Source organism: Cebidichthys violaceus, unplaced genomic scaffold, assembly GCF_023349555.1.
Source record: "Cebidichthys violaceus isolate CVI_PGR_0920_01 unplaced genomic scaffold, fCebVio1.0.p SCAF_6, whole genome shotgun sequence".
In the NCBI taxonomy this organism is placed as follows: Eukaryota; Metazoa; Chordata; class Actinopteri; order Perciformes; family Stichaeidae; genus Cebidichthys; species Cebidichthys violaceus.
This window is the reverse complement of record NW_027176816.1, coordinates 11037230-11057319: the sequence shown is the minus strand read 5'-3', so window position 1 is coordinate 11057319 and position 20090 is coordinate 11037230. Positions and strand designations below refer to the sequence as shown.

The 20090-nt window shown below is 40.7% G+C and overlaps 1 protein-coding gene across 1 annotated transcript in view; it reads left to right on the top strand.

Moving 5' to 3' along the window:
• Positions 1-20090, top strand: part of celsr3 (cadherin, EGF LAG seven-pass G-type receptor 3) — a 107457-nt gene that overhangs the window by 26716 nt on the left and 60651 nt on the right. The window contains exons 3-7 of the mRNA XM_068732775.1: positions 191-479; positions 14473-14695; positions 17552-17667; positions 18458-18546; positions 19170-19327. Of these exons, the coding sequence (XP_068588876.1) occupies positions 191-479; positions 14473-14695; positions 17552-17667; positions 18458-18546; positions 19170-19327 (875 nt within the window). The remainder of the gene's footprint in view (positions 1-190; positions 480-14472; positions 14696-17551; positions 17668-18457; positions 18547-19169; positions 19328-20090) is intronic.

The following is a 20090-nucleotide window of genomic DNA, read 5'->3' as shown; positions in this document are numbered from 1 at the left end:
CTTGGCAGACAGAATTATGAAAAAGGCCCTTACTGAGAAAGTATGCTGAGCAGTGAAAACTAGAGTAACAGAAGCTAATCTGAATTGGGACGCCATCTGGAACATCTACAACAATAACCGTTCACATGTCAACACAGCAATAACATTCCTCACAATGACTTCCAACATCTTTCCTCTCCCATCACTCCAGGTCCTCCCGTTCGACGACAACGTGTGTCTGCGTGAGCCGTGCCAGAACTACATGAAGTGCATCTCAGTGCTGCGCTTCAACAGCTCCGCCCCCTTCATCTCCTCGCCCTCCATCTTGTTCCGGCCCATCCACCCCATCGCAGGCCTGCGCTGCCGCTGCCCAGTGGGCTTCACGGGTGATTACTGCGAGACGGAGATCAACCTGTGTTACTCCAACCCCTGCCTGAACGGAGGGGTGTGCGCCCGCAGAGAGGGAGGGTACACCTGCATCTGCCGTGAAGACTACACTGGTGAGTGCTGTGTGCTGTAGTGAGGGAGCGTGCATGTCTTGGTGCTGCTGTGGCAAAAGGTGAGGTCATGGAAAATTGCTCCAATTTAGCTGATTTTGTTGGTTCTTTATGGATATGTGTGTTTTTGCACTTATAAGATACACATGAAGTGTGTTTGTGTGAGGTAGGGATGGTGGTATGGACATGTTGATTATGAATAGTAGTGCTAGTATGTTCACTTACATTTGTTTAAAGCAAGTGGAGAATAAACCCAACTTTTTTCATCCATCTTTTATGTAAGTAAAGTATTTTTGGAAATAGAAATCACCCACATCTAACTGGAAATGTCCTTGATCTTGATCACTCTTTTTAGCCAACTTGATGTTATTGGTTTCATTTAACTTTCCAGTGCACCTGCTTTATTAAAACAGTAGTTAAGAGTCCAATTAGCTCGTAAGACCTACTTATAAGTGTAAATAATGCTGTCATGAATTGTAAGACAAATCTACAGAATGTTTGATGTATTTTATTTTATTTAAATTGGACCGTGTACAGTTAAAACTCAACTCAATCCATTCGATTTGATGCACTGAACCAGATCATAGCTTTAAGCTAATTCAGGATAAAGCAAAGAGAACACAATAACAACAGTACAAGTTAAAAAAGAGAATAAAGTTATACAAGACAGAACACACAAGACTACACAATAGCACATCCCAAATGTTTGCCAGATAAAATCAAGTCAATAAAGTAAGATAGAATTCAATGTCAGTGAGTACAGAGCTGAGTCGCTTTTAACAGACCTTTGAAGTTGGTTTTGAAATTGCTGATGAAGCTGCAGCTCCTCACATCCTCAGGCAGGGTGTTCTCCTGATTTGTGGCTTTTACAGAAAATGCTGATTGCCCAATACATAACATAAACCAGGTCCTCATATGTACTCTATAATTTGGTACTGTTTAAACTGCAATGCTTGAAACGCCACTGATTTAATGGATAAGACAGAGAGTAGTGTGTTTATTTGTGTGTTTGTGTGTTTGTTATGTCTTAGTGTAGTCTTTAACTCCAGACTGGTAAACTAAAACTGACTGTCTGTGTCTTTGTTCATGTCCCATGTTGGCTTCTTTTTTGATCTTCTCTGTTTTAACTCTGTTGTCGTGTTGAACTGAACAACATGAAAACACGCACTCTGCCGCCTGGGAGAGCTCCCCCCACTCAGCTCTCTACCTGTGACTTTTACACACACACACACACACACACACACACACACACACACACACACACACACACACACACACACACACATTTTTTTCTTTCTTACCTTTCCCAAACTCTCGACTAATTCCCTCTCTCTCTTTCACTCCCTCTCTGCCTCCCCTTCATACTGCTGCATTGCCTCAGTCTTCGAGCCATTGACTAGACTGCTGAAGAGGATAGATGCTATGAATGTCAGTGTGTGTGTCAGGGGGATATTTCACATTGTCTTTTATTTCGAATCAAAGGAGAGCTGGGGGAGTGAAGCAACATTTTTCTTTCATGAGACATACAGAGTGTTTTCCAGCGAGATAGAAGAATGAAGGGAGAGAGGGGAAAGAAGCAAAGGAGAACTGGAGGTAGTAAGGGACAGAGAGCGAGTGGGAGGGCAAGAGACAGACAGAGAATAGAGTATGATGGAAAGAAAGTGAAAGAGAGACGGAGGGAGTCGGGAAAGTTTGAGAAAATAGAGAGAAAGACGGAAAGTAGGGAGTGAGGTGATGTGAAGAGAAAGAGGAAATCACTTTTTGATTTTGGGCGACACCAGTGAAAAGTTGATATTCAAGAGAGAAACTTGTTGGGTAGGTTGACTGCTTTGGTACGGCGGGGGTTCCACCGCACAGAACTTGTCTTCAAAGAAAATGTGTCACTTTTTTTTAAACGTGGTTCATCCATTACTCCTGTTGTTTCCTTCTTCCAAAACAGTGATGAAGAACACCAGAAAAATTATTGATGGTGTAGATCAGCCAAAAATACAGAATCTATCAGCACATTAGCGAGTCGTTTGAGACCGAGCTGGTTTGTAACCGGTACCAACAACATTACCTTCACTTCACCAGTCTCTCCTCTGCTGTACTCTGTGGGTGGAGGGGTTAAGCCTCAACACAAAAGTAGAGGATATTAATGATTGCTTGAAATGTTAGCAGTGGCGCTCATACTTGTGAATATAGGGGAAACACTGGAGTATGACATGAAATGACTCAGAATACATTACTAGCTGGAACGTTGTTGAAGCTCCACCTTTTATGTTGAAAAAAAACAACAGAAAATTTGCTAAAGCTTGTATGACCAATGGTGTGGGTCTGCTTGCATTTATGTAGTTCTATCCACTCCGATTCACCAGACATTCACAAACCTCAAAATAGACGTCATACAGTGCGACAAAGATTTTATGGAACCCATCTTGCACATGCAATGAACATGCAAGATTGCTGTTCGCTCAAGATGTGTAAGGGCCCGAGGACGGAGACAGAGGAGACAGAGAGGATGAAAGATAGGGACATAAAATCAGTGGTAATAGAAGTCGTAAAGGAGGACAGAAAATCTGTGAGAACAGGAAGGGCAGTGGAAAAAAATAGAAAGAAAGTTAAAGATGGGACAGGAGAGGGAAAGAGTGCAAACAGCAGAGCATGAGAGATGAAGGAAAGGACAGAGAAGAGGCGAGGGAGACGGATGAATTCACAGAGACTAACATGGAAGGAGGGCTTCAGGGGGAAAATGGGGCGAGAGACACCTGGGAGCAATGAGAGAGAGAGAGGGATGTAGGATGAGAGTTGAGGGATAGAGTGAGGGAAATCAGATGGGTTCTGGGTAGTCGGTGTTTTGCTTTCCTTGCGTAGGCGTCGGGTGTTGTGGTGTCTTGTCAACGCCCAGGGCTAGTGGGAGGAAGAGGATGAGGATGAGGAGGAGGACCAATAAACAGGGACGAATTGATTCTGCAACACACAGAAATCTCCAGACATCTCCCAACCAAGTTTGCTCTCTACCACATTCATTTTTTTTCTTCATTTTTCCATCTTACCTGCCTTCATCCTTCCTCTCATACATTCTTTGTGGCTTTGAATTGCTTTTCCCTGAAACTCTATGGATTTCACTCACAGGCGGGAGCTGGAAACCGAGACTGGAAACTTTATTTTTCTTCGGAGTGAAACATATTTCTGAAGCTAGAACAGAAGCCTTCAATAGACATGTAAGGTGTGATTTGTGAAGCAATTTCTTTGGTGTTTCTTTACTCCAGCCAAATGGAAAAAAATAGTTTCATCAGCTTAAATCATAAAAATGTGAAATGAGCGGTCCGTCCAATCCCCTGGAGAGTGAAGTCAGGCCTTGTTGGCTCAAGTTAATGTTTGTTAGTGAGCTGGTGGGATTCTTTTTTCTTAAAGGAAGTGCCTCATCAAAACTATAGAGCATAATATAAAATTGTAATAAATGTATAAGTAATCTGTAGAGCACTCTTTAATAACCAAGTTACAAATTACTACAAATTAAAACCAACAATAATAAAAGCAAATGGAAAACCTTGAAAGTATATAGAATACATTACCAGATTAAAAATAAAATACAGTAAAATTTAAAATAAATTAAGACAAAATGTATGTTAGATCAAGTATAAAACAAAATATAATAAAAAAAATAAAGCAAAAACTTCACAATGTAACCTCAGGCTAACCCGTCTCTAAACTACATGTTTAACCCTGGGATAAGAAAGGTTTGACACTGAATGCGGGTTACAACCACTTTGTACCCACGGGGTATAAACCCTGCTGTGAAGAAGGGTTAACGCTACCTTTATGGTGCCAACCCCACAGATGTAGAATAGTGTGAAACACTGCATCAGCAGGGGTCATATATCGCTCAGCTGAGTACTGAATAGCCAACCTTAGCCCGTGGTTTAAATGAATCTGTGAGGAACACTTTTGTGTAACAAAACAAGAGTTAAAGTTCAAATGTTGCTATAGTGTGAAAACCATTTGGTGTTATTTAACTTCTGAAGGCCTCAAATCCATGAATTGAATTCAATCAAACCTTGACTTTGAGATAAATTGACCGGTGCTGCTTTAATCTGCTGATTCTGCTCACAGGCCTCTTTCGCAGAAGACCTTCTCACTTGCCGTAGCAGGAGAAGCACAGGTGTTACTAATAACGTTAATTCAAGTTTCTTTTATACTAGAACCCTGAAACCAATGCAGCTAATTGTAATTCGATAATTTTAATATTTGCTACTGTGACATGACGAAATGTCCGCTATTGAAGGCTTTACCACATTAATACAGCTACAGACATCTCCATGTACTGTGAGTAGTTAGTTGTCTGATTGTGTTCTTGTCATGTGGCAAACTGCTTTGAAATCAGTTGTGAGTTAACTCAAATGAACGGCTCTTTCGATATCTTGGTAATATTAACAGTGCAAACAAATAAGCCCATCATTGAATGTTTCTCTATCTTACACCAGTATATTGTTGTGCTGCCATTTTTAAAAAGTATGAAGATATCCTCTATGAACCCTGTTGTTGTTGAAAAGAAAATGTTTGTAATTTCATTCATAAATGAGTCTGTGAATTAAGTATAGTTTTTGGACAAGTGATAAAAGAAACAATTTGTATTAAATATGGATTAATTAGCTTCTGCTGCTCTAATAAACCTCTCTATTTCCAGGGTGCCTCACTTTAGAGTTTATCAATTGAAAGGAAGCTGTAGTCACACCTCCTGCAGCTACAGTTGCTTAAACTCAGGCAAAGCGCTGCAATCTGCACTCTTTTATTCATTAGAATTAAAATATTTCTAACCTCGAGCGCTCATTTATTTTAGAAGCATGCAAAGCATGCAAAGCCTGCAGCGCTGACGGGAATGTGCAACAGTCATTAAACCTGAAAAAAAAGAGAGAAAAAGACCTCAGTAGTATAAAGACAAGGTCCCAGCGGACAGTCAACCTTAAAGACGGAGATAACAGCAGACAGAAAGAGAGGATGTCTGATTGTTTTTTTACCAACTGAAAGAACACAGACTCAGAAGTGATGAAGAGAGGTGTACACTATGCAGATTACAGTGAGATATAATATGAGGGATACGCCTCGGAGAGCCAAGAGATGCAAAGAGGAGATGGGAGACAGAGAGAGAGAGAAGCACGGATGAAGACTAAATTAGTTTGTGAGGAGATAAAACGGTGAGCCGTGAGGAGAGAGGACACAGGTAGAAATCATATTGCTTTGTTGTGTGAAGCAAGAGAAAGAGACGGGGAAGAAATGTGGTAGGCAGAGGTGAGATTAGTTTTGGATGTGATAAAGCAGATATGCATGTTACACTGAGAAATCTAATCCAGCAGACAGGGAGGGAAACAGATCACACATGCAGAGCAAATTAGCTTGAGGTAGCTAACACTGTGTGAGGCTTTTGAAGAGTAATGCTATAGTGTATTAGCAAGTTTAAACCTTTTGGAGAAGGTGTTGACGGTTTAAAAGTTAGGAACTGAAGGGAATGGAAAGAGTAATGAGCCACCGAGAAGGAGAGAATGCAGACATTTAGTAAATTGAGGTGAGATTGAGGTAAAGTCTGTGAGACTAAATTAGTTTGGTTAGTGTAAGACAGAGAGAACGGAGGAACCGGGTAGACGGAGAGAATGAAGTGAGAGGTGAATTAGCTTGGGGTATGGGGAGAAGGAGTGAGGTGGGTGATGAATGCAGAGTAGGAGGAGATAAGTTGGAAAGTATAGAGGTGGTATACAGGGGGCATGAATAAAGAACTGACTGGAACGGGGCGGAGTTTGGCGTTATCACCCACAGGGGAGTTGTGAGTAGACTTAAAAGTACATCAAAAATAGAACAACTAAAATCTGACTCATCAGTCTGCATAATTGTTTATTGTTCTCCCCGTGGTGCACACCTCGGCAGTCTGTGATAAAGCAGAAATAATGTTCAGCGTACTTAACACATGCCCAATGGCAGAACTGAGCCGTGAAATCAAAGCTAATTATTAATCTAATCTGAGCTAATTATGTACTTAATTTACAACTCCCACGTGAAACCAAGAAAATTTATGTTTTGAAGCTTTATGTTCACCGTTGAACTAATATTTCTTTGCAGAAGCTACATGATTTTGATGATATATTTATATTTATTTATTTATGTATACATTCGTATACATTCGACAAATGCAATTAACCAAAGCTCTCTATTGAACAAAAGCTAAAAACAAGTCATTTGAGAATGAAGGAGTAGATTGAGGAATTACTTAATCAGCCATTTCTTGATAGCATATATTATAAACACAGCGTTTACGAACAATTACACAGCTAGTTATTGTAGAAATAATCACAACACAGGAGCAAAAATAATATGACAATGTACTTTCTCGAGAATTGAGTAATTTAATGTTAGGACATTCGCAGAGAAAAAAACAAAGGAGAAAGTAATGGAAAGTCATTCCTTTTGAATTGATAAGACACACTGTGAGGGTTGGAGACACTCTTGGTTGATAAGACAGCAATAGTAGTCAGAGTAGATGAGATTAAAATAGATGAGTGAGTTCCTAACGCCCAAAACACGCCAGGCAGCAGCGATATGCGGCTTGCTGCAATAATTACATTTTGTGGCCAGGAGGCGTGTTCACGTGTTTCAGGCGGGAAGCAATTCTTTGTAACATGTCAACATGCTACAGACGACACAAGTCTCTCTACTGATAGGCTGCGAGTATTCTCTGGCTGCAATTTGGCCAAGAGTTAAACCGTTACTAAACTAAACCATCCCCAACTTTCGACTGCAGAATCAAAATGGCCGCAGCTTGATAAGTTGCAGCGGCCGCCACAGCTCTCCACATGGCAGCTCACACTTTCACCGCTGCTCAGGTGAAAGTGTAAAAGATGGCATGGGATGTTATGTGAAGAAAGATCACGCAAGAGATGAAGTTAAGCAAAAAAAAGGTAATTAATTAAATGAATGAATGAATGTGTGTGTGTGTGTGTGTGTGTGTGTGTGTGTGTGTGTGTGTGTGTGTGTTGAGTGTGTAAGAATGACACCAAATTAGCTGAGGAAAAGAAAAGGTAACAGAACCAAGTGTGTGTGTGTGTGTGTGTGTGTGTGTGTGTGTGTGTGTGTGTGTGTTTGTGTGTGAGTAGTAGTAAAAGAGAGGTATACTAAATTACTTTGGGGAAATTAAAAAACAGTGATGTGGTGGTGTTTGTGAATGTGTGTGTGTGTGTGTGTGTGTGTGTGTGTGTGTGTGTGAGAGAGAGAGAGAGAGAGAGAGAGAGAGAGAGAGAGAGAGAGAGAGAGAGAGAGAGCGAACAAGCATGCAGGACACGCAAGGAGGGTAAATTACTTTGTGGAGAAAAAAAAAGTGGTGCAAACATTCAGAGCAAGACAGCTTAGATTTTAAGGTTTAGAATGAGCTCAGATTGTGTAGGAGGAAAAAATATGAGGAATTTGTGAAAAAATACACTTCAGGACCTGACTTGCTGAGTTGAGCGGGATCAATGCATCAAACAGCGTGAGAGGAAGGAGGGAGGAGACTAAATTAGTTTTTGGGAGAAAAGTTGCAGAATGTATAGCTCAGACCCCTCTGGCATGTTTATGGGAGATATGCATGTCATGTGAAATGCTGTGCCTGTAATATCAGTGTACTTGTGGTACTTTGGCCGCAGTGGATACTTATGCATACACACAGTCTTTGAAGAGTAATGCAATGCAATACTTTGAGTGTGCACTGTATTAGAGATGTGTTCCCGAAACTGAGCTGCAGCCTAATTTTTGCTAGTGGAATTATAAATAGCATACATGTTACTTAAGACAACAGTAGTTGTAGGAGCCATTAGTTAGGTCTGGATATTATATCTGTATAAATTGGGAGCCTACCTCAGGTTGACCACGAGTGGCAGTGTGGATTAGTGTGGCAGGTAATTGGTATATAGGGCACAGGTGCAACAGACGGCTAATGATGCATGGGTGACGGGGGAGATCACACGGCTTTACCGCAAGCAAGACACACTAAAGGGAGATCAGGAAGATAAGTGCTATCATATCGTATCATTATCTGTAAACTCTAATTAAACGGGAACCTCACCCAAAAGTGAAAGAGCCTGGAATCTCTTTGTTGAAGCGAGTAAGAAACACAATCTTCTCCCGCACCCAGCCGAGTGGCTAGTTGCTGAAGGTAATTCTGAAGGTAAATGTACTGTTGAGCAGGAGGTATCAAGTACAGACACACAGAAACTCTTTAACCAATAGCCAGGCATGCAGGATTTAAGAAAGGAGACTCTACTCCTCCTGAAAGATAATAAACAATGAGGGTAACTTAGATCAGAAAGACTGTGAAGTATATGAATCAATTAATACTTTATTTATGGGCAATAGTATTTTGTAGAAAATTGTAAAACTACAAAAAGAGTTTAAGTATGTTGCCCAATCTTTTTGTTCCATCAGGCGCAACTAAGAAAGCATACTTTTGCATATTGGAAGTAAAATATCCGTTTGCGGACCCTTATAACAATCATATGATGGCAGATAATCTGTGGAGTGTTTTCAGACTTTCCTTCACATTACTGCTAAATGTTTGATAGTAAAAGAAAATGTTTAGATTCTGATTTGCACTCTGATTGCAAGATGAGCATTGGTTGAAATTGGACATTCCAAGTTTTGAATTTAAAGCAAGAAAAAATTCAACCTTGTAGTTGAAAAATAGGAATACAAAATGAGAGCAGGGAAATGCAACGAGTGGCAAAAGAATAAAGAGAGAAGGAAAGAAAGAAAGAAAGGCTGCAGGGTGAATAGAGAGAGCTAAAAAGAATCAAATAAATGTGGGAGGTGAATTCTTATCAATATCTAAGAGCCGATCTTTTGAAAACGACTACAAAAGAAGCAAAAGAGGATTGTGAGGGAGGTCGAGGCGGATGAAAGTGTAAAATGGGGTAAAGAGCACATCAAGAATTGGGAAAGAGGGAGCAGAAGGGAAAAGAGGGTAGAGAGTCTTTGAGGCAAAAAAGAGACTTGTATGGAAGAGAAGCGAAAATGAAACAGCTATACAGAAAGGAAACTTAGCAGAGAGGGGATAGGAAAGAGGAACAGAAGGGACTAGAAAAATGTGTTGGAGATTGAAATAAATGACAGAATACAAAAACTAGAAAGAGACTAAACTGGAAAGAGAAAATAACCAAAAGCGGAGTCAAATAAAAGGGCTGCAGTGGGAGGGGAGTGGAGGGAGAAGAAGAAAAGGAACCAAATGAAAGAAAGTTTAAACAGAGTGGCACGGACAAGCAAATAGCATTGAAAAACATATCAAAGACGCCAGATGGAAGAAGAGTGGAGAAAAGTCAGTGAAGAAAGAGAGAGACTGTGTATGAGGGAGACGGTATACAAAGTTCAAATAAAAGTTAATAAGTAAAGAACTAATAAATAGAAATCCATTTACTACATCACGCTCAAATGAATAGATAACCACATTGAGTTTGTAGTGCAATTCAGAACCATTTAAAGCTGTAATCTACTCTAGAATCAAATACATTAAACTCTACATCTGTAGAGCCCTTAAAGGGGTGTAGACAAAAAACAAAAAAAAAGCACCAGAAAAGAGAGCGAGACCTAGCGAGGAAGGAAAAGAGGGGAGCAACTGGGAGTGGAGTGGCCTCCAGGGATCTCCCATGTGTTGGGGTGGAGGAGGGGGGTGATGGGGTGGGTGGGTGGTTGGGCGGAGCGAACTAAGATGCCGGGGGGCGGGGGGAGTTGAAGACTACTGGCTTTGATGAATAAAACATCTGCGAAAATGAAGGGGTGGTGTGAATGCATTAAGCCGCTCATAGAAGATGAAGACAGGATGAAAAGAAAGAATGATATGGAAGGAGATAGGAACAGTAAAGCGTGGAGGGTTTTATATATAGAGATGTAAGTCGAGGGGGTGAGATAGAAAAGGAAGGAAGGATGGAGGGAGGGGAGGAAGAATGAAGGGGTGAATGGAAAGAGCAGTCTCCTTTTCAACAAGTACAAGTGCGAACAGAAAAAGTCAGAAGTTTTCTGTGTGTGTGTGGACTTCTTTGTTTGATGCTTTAAGCGGTATCGTGTGTGTGTGTGTGTGTGTGTGTGTGTGTGTGTGTGTGTGTGTGTGTGTGTGTGTGTTTGTGTGTGTGTGTGTGTGTGTGTGTTTCCATTTCGGTAAGTTCATTTAAAAACATGTGTGTTTGTGTGTGAACGAACACGCACCATTTAGTAATCGCTTGACCCTTGTGTCCAAGCGAGTCTGAACGCTGAGCAGAATGAGGAAGTACACACTAAAAGCGACTCTCTGTCCCACTCTGTGTGTGTGTGTGTGTGTGTGTGTGTGTGTGTGTGTGTTTCCTATCACTGCTGATCAGTCTTAAGTGCCTTGGTGAAGTGGACGCCTTCTCATCGTTGAGTCAGTCTGAGATCAAGTCTGCTCTGCTCTATTTCTTCTAATTACTGCATGTATGTTTTTTTCTCTGCAGTTTTTGAAGCCGTCTGTGTGCAAATATTGTGTTTTTTTCTTTTTCTGTCTGTCTCTCAAATGTATTTCCTGCCAGTCTGTCAACCTGTGCGCAACCGGACCTGCATAATGAAGCAACGTGTGTTTAAGTCTCACCACACGCATAATTCATGAGTATTAATGTCTATTTATTTATTTTAATATTAATGAGAGGGTCTGTACGGATGAGTAGGCGCAACAGACAAAGGCAGGAAAATTGTGCCGTGTTAAGAGTGCATATGTGTGTGTTTCCCTATTTAATTGGTTCCCTGTTGTGTGCATTTACATTAAGGTATATGTTTAATGTGGGAGAAGAGGGAGGATGAGAGAAAGCTAAACAAGGACAGACAGATGTGATCATTTCAATGTCCTTGGGCTATTGTTAGCTGAGCTTGGTGTGTGTGTGTGTGTGTGCGTGTGTGTGTGTGTGTGTGTGTGTGTGTGTGTGTGTGTGTGTGTGTGTGTGTGTGTGTGTGTGTGTGTGTGTGTGTGTGTGTCCTCGGGGTGATTTAGTGGTGTGAAAGCATATGTCTGTCAGCCGATATCTGGCAGATATCAGCTGCCCACTGGACGTACGAAATGGAGTGGTGAAGAGTAAGATTGACAAATGAATAAACTGTTATAAAGTGAACAATTGATTGATGTAAAGGGCAGGAGAAAAAAAAGGAGAATAACATTGATCAGGACAATGATGCTGCTCAAGCACATAAAATGAACGCACCGAGCAATCAGCACGTAAAGATTTTGTGCAGTGACACGCTTGTGAGTGCTGAACAGCGAGTAAAATAATAAAAAAGAGCTTCCCTTGCTCGCTGTCTTCAAAGCTGATCACTTTCAGTTTTGTCAGTTTGCATCCCTGGAGGAGAGACGGACGGTAATCCAAGCAGTTTATACCTTTGATTCAAGCTGATACAAGCTACAAGCGCTAAATGTTTCACCACTTAATGCCTCGTACCGTGGGGTTCAGTTTGTGTTGTATGTGTCACAGATAGTCAGCATCAGAGTGTGAGCTTTTCTCTGTGTGGATGACTCTTGCATTTATGTGTGTGTGTGTGGTCATGACTTGCCCTCAGGTGTTTGTGTGTTTGTGGCTGTGTTTTGTCTGTGTGAGAGATGGTCCGTGTCTATGTCTTGTGTACGTCAGATTATATTTGTGTACAAACGAACATGAGGAAAGGTGAAGGCTTCTATTGACTTACAACAGCAGTACTGTTTGTCATCTGCATGTGTGAGTCGTACGAATGTGTGTGTGTATGTGGCTATTAGGATGTGAGGACCCTGCCCGTGGGTACTTTGGCAGCTAAAAGCAGCACAAACAAAGTGCCAACAGAGACAGCTACATGATAAAAACCCCGACAGCCTCGAGGGTTCGGGGCAATGATCTGTGTGTGTGTGTGTGTGTGTGTGTGTGAGAAAGAGAGAGAGAAGAAGAAGAAGAGAAATATGAGAGGAAGATTGAATATGCGTTTGTCTTTGTTAAAGAAAGAAAAACTCTGTATTGCATCCATTATTAATGTGTACGCATTTTGGCTTGTTTATTTGTTATTTTACTGTTGTGCTTATGTGTGTGGGTGTGCCAGCAGGTTCTAAAATGGGCCCTTAAGGAGCCATCTGTCTTTGGGCTACTTCTAGACCCTGTCTGCTCTGTTTATGTGGCGGGCACTGGGTGTGTGGGTGTTTTTGTGTGCAGCTGCTAAATGTCAGACATTGAGTGTGTCCAAATACGCTCGAGGAAAGGTGAGGACCAAAAGGGAAAGAGCGAACGTCTACTCCTACATACCTTTTGATTGTGTGTAGATGCGTGTGTCTTTATGTATTTGTGTGTGTTGTGTTGGCGTTTCTGCCTCTTGAGACACTACAGACTGGCGCTTGTTTGACTGGCAGCCAAATCTGTGTTTATTCTCGTCTGCAGATTTGTTTGTGTTGTTTTTTTTCTTTTCTTTTTTAGACTCACAGTCGGCAGGAAAATACCCAGTCCCCCCCTCCTTTTCTCCTGCATACATACACTTCCAAATACTGTACACTGGGTATTTTATTCCAGCTCCAATTTAGTTGTAGTTCATATTCCGTGTCCGTTTGAGGGATGGTAAAGTTTAGTCCTCTATAGCTGCTGCTCTTACTCCTGCTCCTCAGGAATCAGCACCCTGCTGCTTCCACCGATTAATCAAGCACTAATTTACATCTAAAGCGTCATGGCGAACGCCGTTCACTGCCTGAAAGAAAAGCCAGCAGCACTCTGTTAAGCTGTTGACACGGAGAGAGAACCATAGCTTTATAGATTGGGGCAATTTCAAGGCCCTCGTGTTAAGTATCCTTCTTCAAAAACCTACGGACGGCTCTCAAGTGACGCGACACAACCTGCAGAGGTCTGGTGAATAGCTGATTGCATTACTGAATGTATAACTTCCATTTCAAAATAACTGAAAAGACATGGTCAACTTCTCTGCTGTTTGCTTTGGTGTGCATTGCCTATTTCACAATGCTCTTTGGGAACAAATTGAATAGCTCCTTTTCCTTGAGGGTCTTCTCTTTGGGTTCTTTCAGGGTTTGACTCAATTATAATATAAAATCAGCAGTTAACACAAGCTCAGCTGTTGTCGGGCTAACTTCAGTAGTTAACAAGGTGACTCAACAATTGTCAAGCTAACTTCACTTGAGCTATGCTTAGTCTGAAAGTAGGTCTACACTGTGTTGGTTGGTTTAGGATAAAGTTTTGAACTTCTATTAATTTCATAATATCCAGCCACGATGGAGAAATTAGGGTTATGGGAGTCATGTAGACATGTAGATAGGTGCATGGCTGACGTTTTAGTTTGGCAGTAGCAGTGTTTTCCGAGTATGCAATGCAAGAGATTGGAGAAATGAAATACCTTGATAAAGAAGAGAGTGAAATATCATGAAATATACTAAAACTAACTTAAAAAGTTGTATCAGGGAAGATAAAAATGTATTTCCACATATACGTCTGATACAGTATACACTTCCTCTAAGTTAACTGAAAGTATGTCATGCTTGTAGCATAATGAATAAAGCATTAAAATCACGACAATATTTTAGCGCAACCATAATTCAAATTCAGCATGTACACCTCGGGATCTTGAGTGAAATTTTAGTAAAGCACTGTGGGGTTGAACAGTGCTCGGTTGCACGTGTGGAGATGGACTGCAAATGAGTGAAGTGAGGTCAGAGCTTATGAAACCTAATTACCTGAAGTCTTACTGGAACAAGCAACAAAATGGCAAAAACTGTCCAGACACTGATGGGAAAATTGGCCATTTAAAAAAATGTAAATCCTTTTATATTGATACAATAAAGGATGCTGGAAATGTGATATCCATACGTGTATTGCTACGTTAATCTGTTGCATGGGTATTGTACATCATATCCTACGACTGTGAATGAAGTGAAACCATGTGATTTTGAAATGCGTGTGAAACTTTACTTTCCAGTGTTGTTGCAATTCCCGCTGAGGTTCAACACAGGATGATACAATAAGTTATTTTCATTGTGAATCCCCAGGTGATCGGTGTGAGTTTGACCGGCGGCAGGGCAGGTGTGTGCCGGGTTTGTGCCGAAACGGAGGGACGTGTCGGGAGCTTTCAGGCGGTGGATTCCGCTGCGAGTGTCCCGCGGGAGGCTACGAGCGTCCATACTGCACAGTCACCGCCCGGTCCTTCCCGCCAAAGTCCTTCGCCATGTTCCGGGGCCTCAGACAGAGATTTCACCTGTCCATCTCGTTAACGTGAGTATATTGAGCGGATTGGTATTTTTTGTTTTGTTGCTATCTTCCTTCCTTCCTTCCTTTCTTTCAGCTTCCATCTCTCGCCATCCAGCTGCACTCAGACAGAGATCCATAACAACTCCTCTTTGATTCTCAGTTATCTCCCTCTTACGGAGTCTCTCTTCTCTTTGCTTTAATCTATTTATTTCATCTCTGCCATCGATCCTATTATTCATGGTTTCTCTCTCTGCTGGCTCCACTTCCCTCTCCAGTAAGAAGTGCGGTTTCTCCTCTCTCTCCTCTTTCATCCATCAATTTGCTGGTTTCAGTAACTTTGCCTTCTCTCTTCTTCTCTTACATCTTATCATCCCTGTGCGCTCCTCTTTCAGTCTTTTCGGTTTCAGCAAAGGCTCCAAAGGCAAATGCTGCATTTCTGGTGACTCCGTGCTCTTTCTGTGAAGGGCTCAGAGCTCCTAGGTTTTCAAGAAAAATAATCTCCCAGTTACCAATTTAGACCAAAAATTAGCTGCAGCTTTTTCCAATTAAAAAACATAATTGAAGTGATTGATTTGTACAATTCTGGCAGTTTTCTCTCAGACCTTTTGTCAAGGCTTTTAACGTTCTCAGAACATTTGATTATTTGAGAGTACTGACCTACATGCAACCTGTAGAGACACGTGAGTGAGACCAGTTTGATTTTACACACATCAACATGATTCCTCAGAAGTCAGTGATCGTCTCTTACTTGAGGTCCTTTTGTCTTTGTCTTGCTCGCCCACCACCATCGTTTCCCTGCTGCTCCTTCGCCTCTCAGCATATGAGTGGTTGTCTATGGGAGATCTGAAGTGGTTCTTAAAGTGGTCAAGCAGGGTTATGGGTTGGTTTCCATGGGTGATGTCGACTAATGATTGTTGCTAAGGTGACATTGCCCATGGGGTTGTTGCTAGGCTGATGATGCCTCCCACCATAGACTGGTTGCTATGAGACATTCTGGTCATGATGTTATTGCCAAATGAGGTTCTGTGCATTGTTGGGTGCTTAAAGGCACTACATGGAAATGCTTTTCTGGTAGAACTTTTCCCCTTGGAAGACTGCAATGTAGGCAATTGTTGGCTGCAATGGTGGCAGTTTAGTTAAAATTTTCCAAACTGAAAAGAGCAATGTTCCAACTACTACAACTAAGGTGTCGTTGAGAAAGACAAGGCTGTTGTTGAACAGGTACGATCTATTTATACATTGAGCTTCAACCTTAGTCTACAGCAGCAACTATAAGTTCAGTGCCTTGCTCTGAGGCACCACATTCTATTCATATTGTTGTTGGGCAAAGTTATTTTTATGTTATCTAATGGTGACTGATTCAGGAGTGTCCAGCTGTACAGTAGACTGTGAGTCTTCTTCCACTGACGTCAGATTCTTATTTAGTTTGCTGCCAGCTTCGCTCCTTCGCTGAACAGAACTCAAACATTATTCATGTCACTCAGTTTCTCCCGCAGCATTTTATTTCACCCCTGCAAAAATACTTCCTTTTTCATTGTTCACCCAAAAGCTGCTTCAGATGTTTTTGTAGTAACTCTTCCTCAGAAAGAATGATGGGTAAGATGGCTCTGTTCGGGCCGTGACATTATAGGTATGTCCTTACTGCAAAGTTATAATGTTTGCCAATCATGTGGGGGAGAATGTGTGAATGAGAGTGCTGCAGCTATGTTTGAAGTTGTCAGTTGCTGCTGAGCTGAAATAATTGGAGAAATAAAAAATGTAATGCCTGTATGATATGCCTTCATGAGGTTTATGAGAGAAACAGTCAGTAAATATATGGTATTTGTTTTTTTCATTAAATGCAGTTCTTTGGTCTTTCAAATAATCAATTTCACAAACAACAAATATGGCTTTTATTTATGCCTTCATCCTTTCTGCATCCACTCCACTCAGCCTCCATTTACTCAGGTCAGGTTACTCTATTTTTAAATGATTTCTTCCGACTTGAAGGCAGTACATCTGCATGCTATAAGAATTGTATTGACCTGTTTGAATTGCAGCAGAGCTATACAAACAGGACACATGTCCGCTATTGATTAACCCTGGGTTTATTTGTTTACATGTTCTTCTCCATAGTACATTTGTATTGCAGTAGCGCATCTATCGTTACAGTCACAGTGATCTCCGGGGGATGTTTAAGCCAAGGATGTGCAATGTAGTTAATAAGTAAGAATAAGGAGGAAGTAATATTGTTGTTCAAGAACTTGAGTATAAGCCACCAGTGAGACATTTATTTTGAAAACATTTTAAGATGAAATCAATGGCATTTTTTTCTGCATCTTGTTACCAGGAGGGAAGATTTCTTATCAGTGTTGTAGTATCAAAAAAACAAACAGTTCTTTTGATCATGACGGGTTAACATGGCAGCCTTGGCCTCAGCACGTCCTCTTGGCCTTGCTGTGGAAAATAGACAGAGCAGCTGGAGGGAATGGAGTCTGCAGCAACATGGTTTAAAACTGTAGAACAGTTTGAATACTATTCATTCTCCCATACTAAGCATATGAGGAGGCTTGCAGGAGTTGTTTTTGTTTTGCCATGTGAAATTAGGTGTTGTATGGCGGACAGTTTCAGGACAAGTGTTGCATTAACCAAGTCAGAGTCTCATCTGAAAATGTATGAATGTGTCATACAGAATTACTTGATTTATTTGAACTGTATATTTTCAGGATACAAACATGCAAAATATACTGTAGAAATATAATGATACTCATGCATTGCACACACACACACACACACACACACACACACACACACACACACACACACACACACACACACACACACTATATTCATTAATAAACGTATTATGAATGTGGGTTTCTGTGTGTGTGCATTTTTTAGTTTTGCCACCCTGGAGAGCAGTGGTCTTCTCTTCTATAATGGACGCTTCAATGAGAAACACGACTTCATCGCCTTGGAGATCCAAGAAGGACAAGTGGTGCTCAAATATTCCACAGGTACTATATATCTTTATGTGTGAGTGTGCTTTTGTATTCTAGTGTTTCCCCATTTATAAGCATTGTATATTCCCACGGGGAAAGAGAGGTGTAGTTTTGTTCTCAAAGGTCATTAAAGGATTTATGTAGGATTAGAATCATGATTAGATTAGGATACAGATTATAGTTAAATATGGAGGTTTTACACAATATTGGGGGTCAGACAAGCAGTAAATTCCAGTCAAATTTGGTGCGGTGAGAAAACCCTACTATGAATCACTGTGATGGAGAACCACCACCACCACCACCACCATTTAACACGTTTTTTTTTAATAATTATGTTTATCATTGCACGTGACACTCATCCCTCAATCTGTCCTACATACGACATCCTCTGTCCGAGAACCCTTGCATCGGAACAGGGAATCTCCCCCCAAAAAACTTTTACTGGGAGAAATGAAGGAGAAACCTGACAGAGAGCAGCAGAGGAGGATGGACAGAAGTTCAATAGATGTCATGTGTACAGAATGAACAATATATTAGAGTTACATATATTGTATATATCTTTGGTACCTGAACATCTACACCTGTGAATAGAAGGATATAGAAGAGAGATTAGCATAATAATGTACATTATAACAGTTAATATACAGTGTTTTATGTCCAGAGGCATGTAAAAACAAATAACAGGAAGTAAGCTTAAGTACTGACAAGTTCATTAAGATAATGATCTAGTAATAATTTGTCCTGTACCTATGTATTTTTACTACCTGCTGATGTTTCGACACAAACTTCATCTGTCTGCCTTCAGGTGAATCGTCCACGCAGGTGAGTCCCTTCCTGCCTGGCGGTGTGAGCGATGGCAACTGGCATACTGTTCACATACACTACTACAACAAGGTGCGTTTACATCTTAACATGTTGCTGATGATTATTTGTGCTGTACACCTGATGCGTCGGCAGAATAGTTTCTCAGCCTTCGTGCCGACGAAGCACTTTGAAGTGAGATGAAGCGTTTGTGTGTGGACACTGTTATGAGGGTGTTTGCTTGTCACCATTTCATTCATGCACATTCGCCGCACATCTCCTTTAATTTTCTTCATGTTCTTTAATTTTCCTCAGCCAGCTACACGCTATGTGAGTATGAGTGTGTGTCAGGGTGCACATACACTTTTCTTCTTCCTCTGTTTTCCTTTCCTTCCTCTGTTCCTTCTTCTGTCTTTCTTTCATTCACCAGCAGACAGTAAGTGAAGAGTGAATGTGTCTGTCTACTTTTACTCCATTATTTTCCCACCCAAACACAGTGTCTGTTGTTTCTCCTTTTACTAACTCAAGTTTTTCCCTTTTCCTTCTAACACGATGTACAGTAGCAGTGTAGACACTGAATACAGTCCGATGTCTTTTAACTGTTATATTGTAGCGTATGATTGCAGTGATATAAACTAAATACATGCAAGTATTTCTTGCATGTTGTCGGTTGTCTTGGTCTCTGTTTTCAATCTTGCGTGTGTGTGTGTGTTCAGCCCAAGCGCAGTATGAGTGGCGAGGCCCAGGGTCCGTCAGATGAGAAGATCGCTGTTGTGAGCGTTGACGACTGTGACACGGCGTTGTCGCTTCGCTTTGGTACACAGCTTGGAAATTACAGCTGTGCGGCGCAGGGCAAACAGACCAGCAGCAAGAAGTGAGTTTATATTTTATTTTTTCAGCTCTCCGTCTTTTTGTTTCTGTATTCAAACTAGCTGTTTCTTTATATGTGTTCACTTGAAGGCATCCGAAAGATGACCCCCAACAATAAGGTCATGCCTTAAAAAATTATATAAATGTATCTGGTCCTAAAATAATCCATTTACAGTTGCAGTCAGAGCACTGTTGCCCACATGTCTTGGAAATGTCAAACGTCAATTATGACATGACATATGACTTGACATAACAAGTGAACAATACTATTTACGACATATTAAATAATCTGTAGGATCTACTGCGTGTGAATATAATAAATATATGGCATTCTTTCAGATATTGGTGCATTGGCCATATTAACTGTTCATTAGGAAAATTATATTTAATTCACCTAATGTAGCCAATAAGACTAGTTGTTCGTAGTCGACAGAATATTCAAAACACATTACTGTGTAAAATTTAACATGCATATATACTTCCTTTATAATGACTATTGGAACATGACTTTACATCATTTAAGAAATCGGAAGATAGCATCAAAGGCAGTGTTATACTGTGTAATATATACATGTGTATATATATATATATATATATATATATATATGTATATATATATATATATATATGTAGGATAGCACAATCTTGTGCCATAGCTATTATAGCACTTTGTGTGGAATTCATCATATAATTAAATTCCATAGTCTCATGTTTGACATTTATGAAAAAACGATGACATATTCAGCTAAGTTCTTCCATCTCCTACT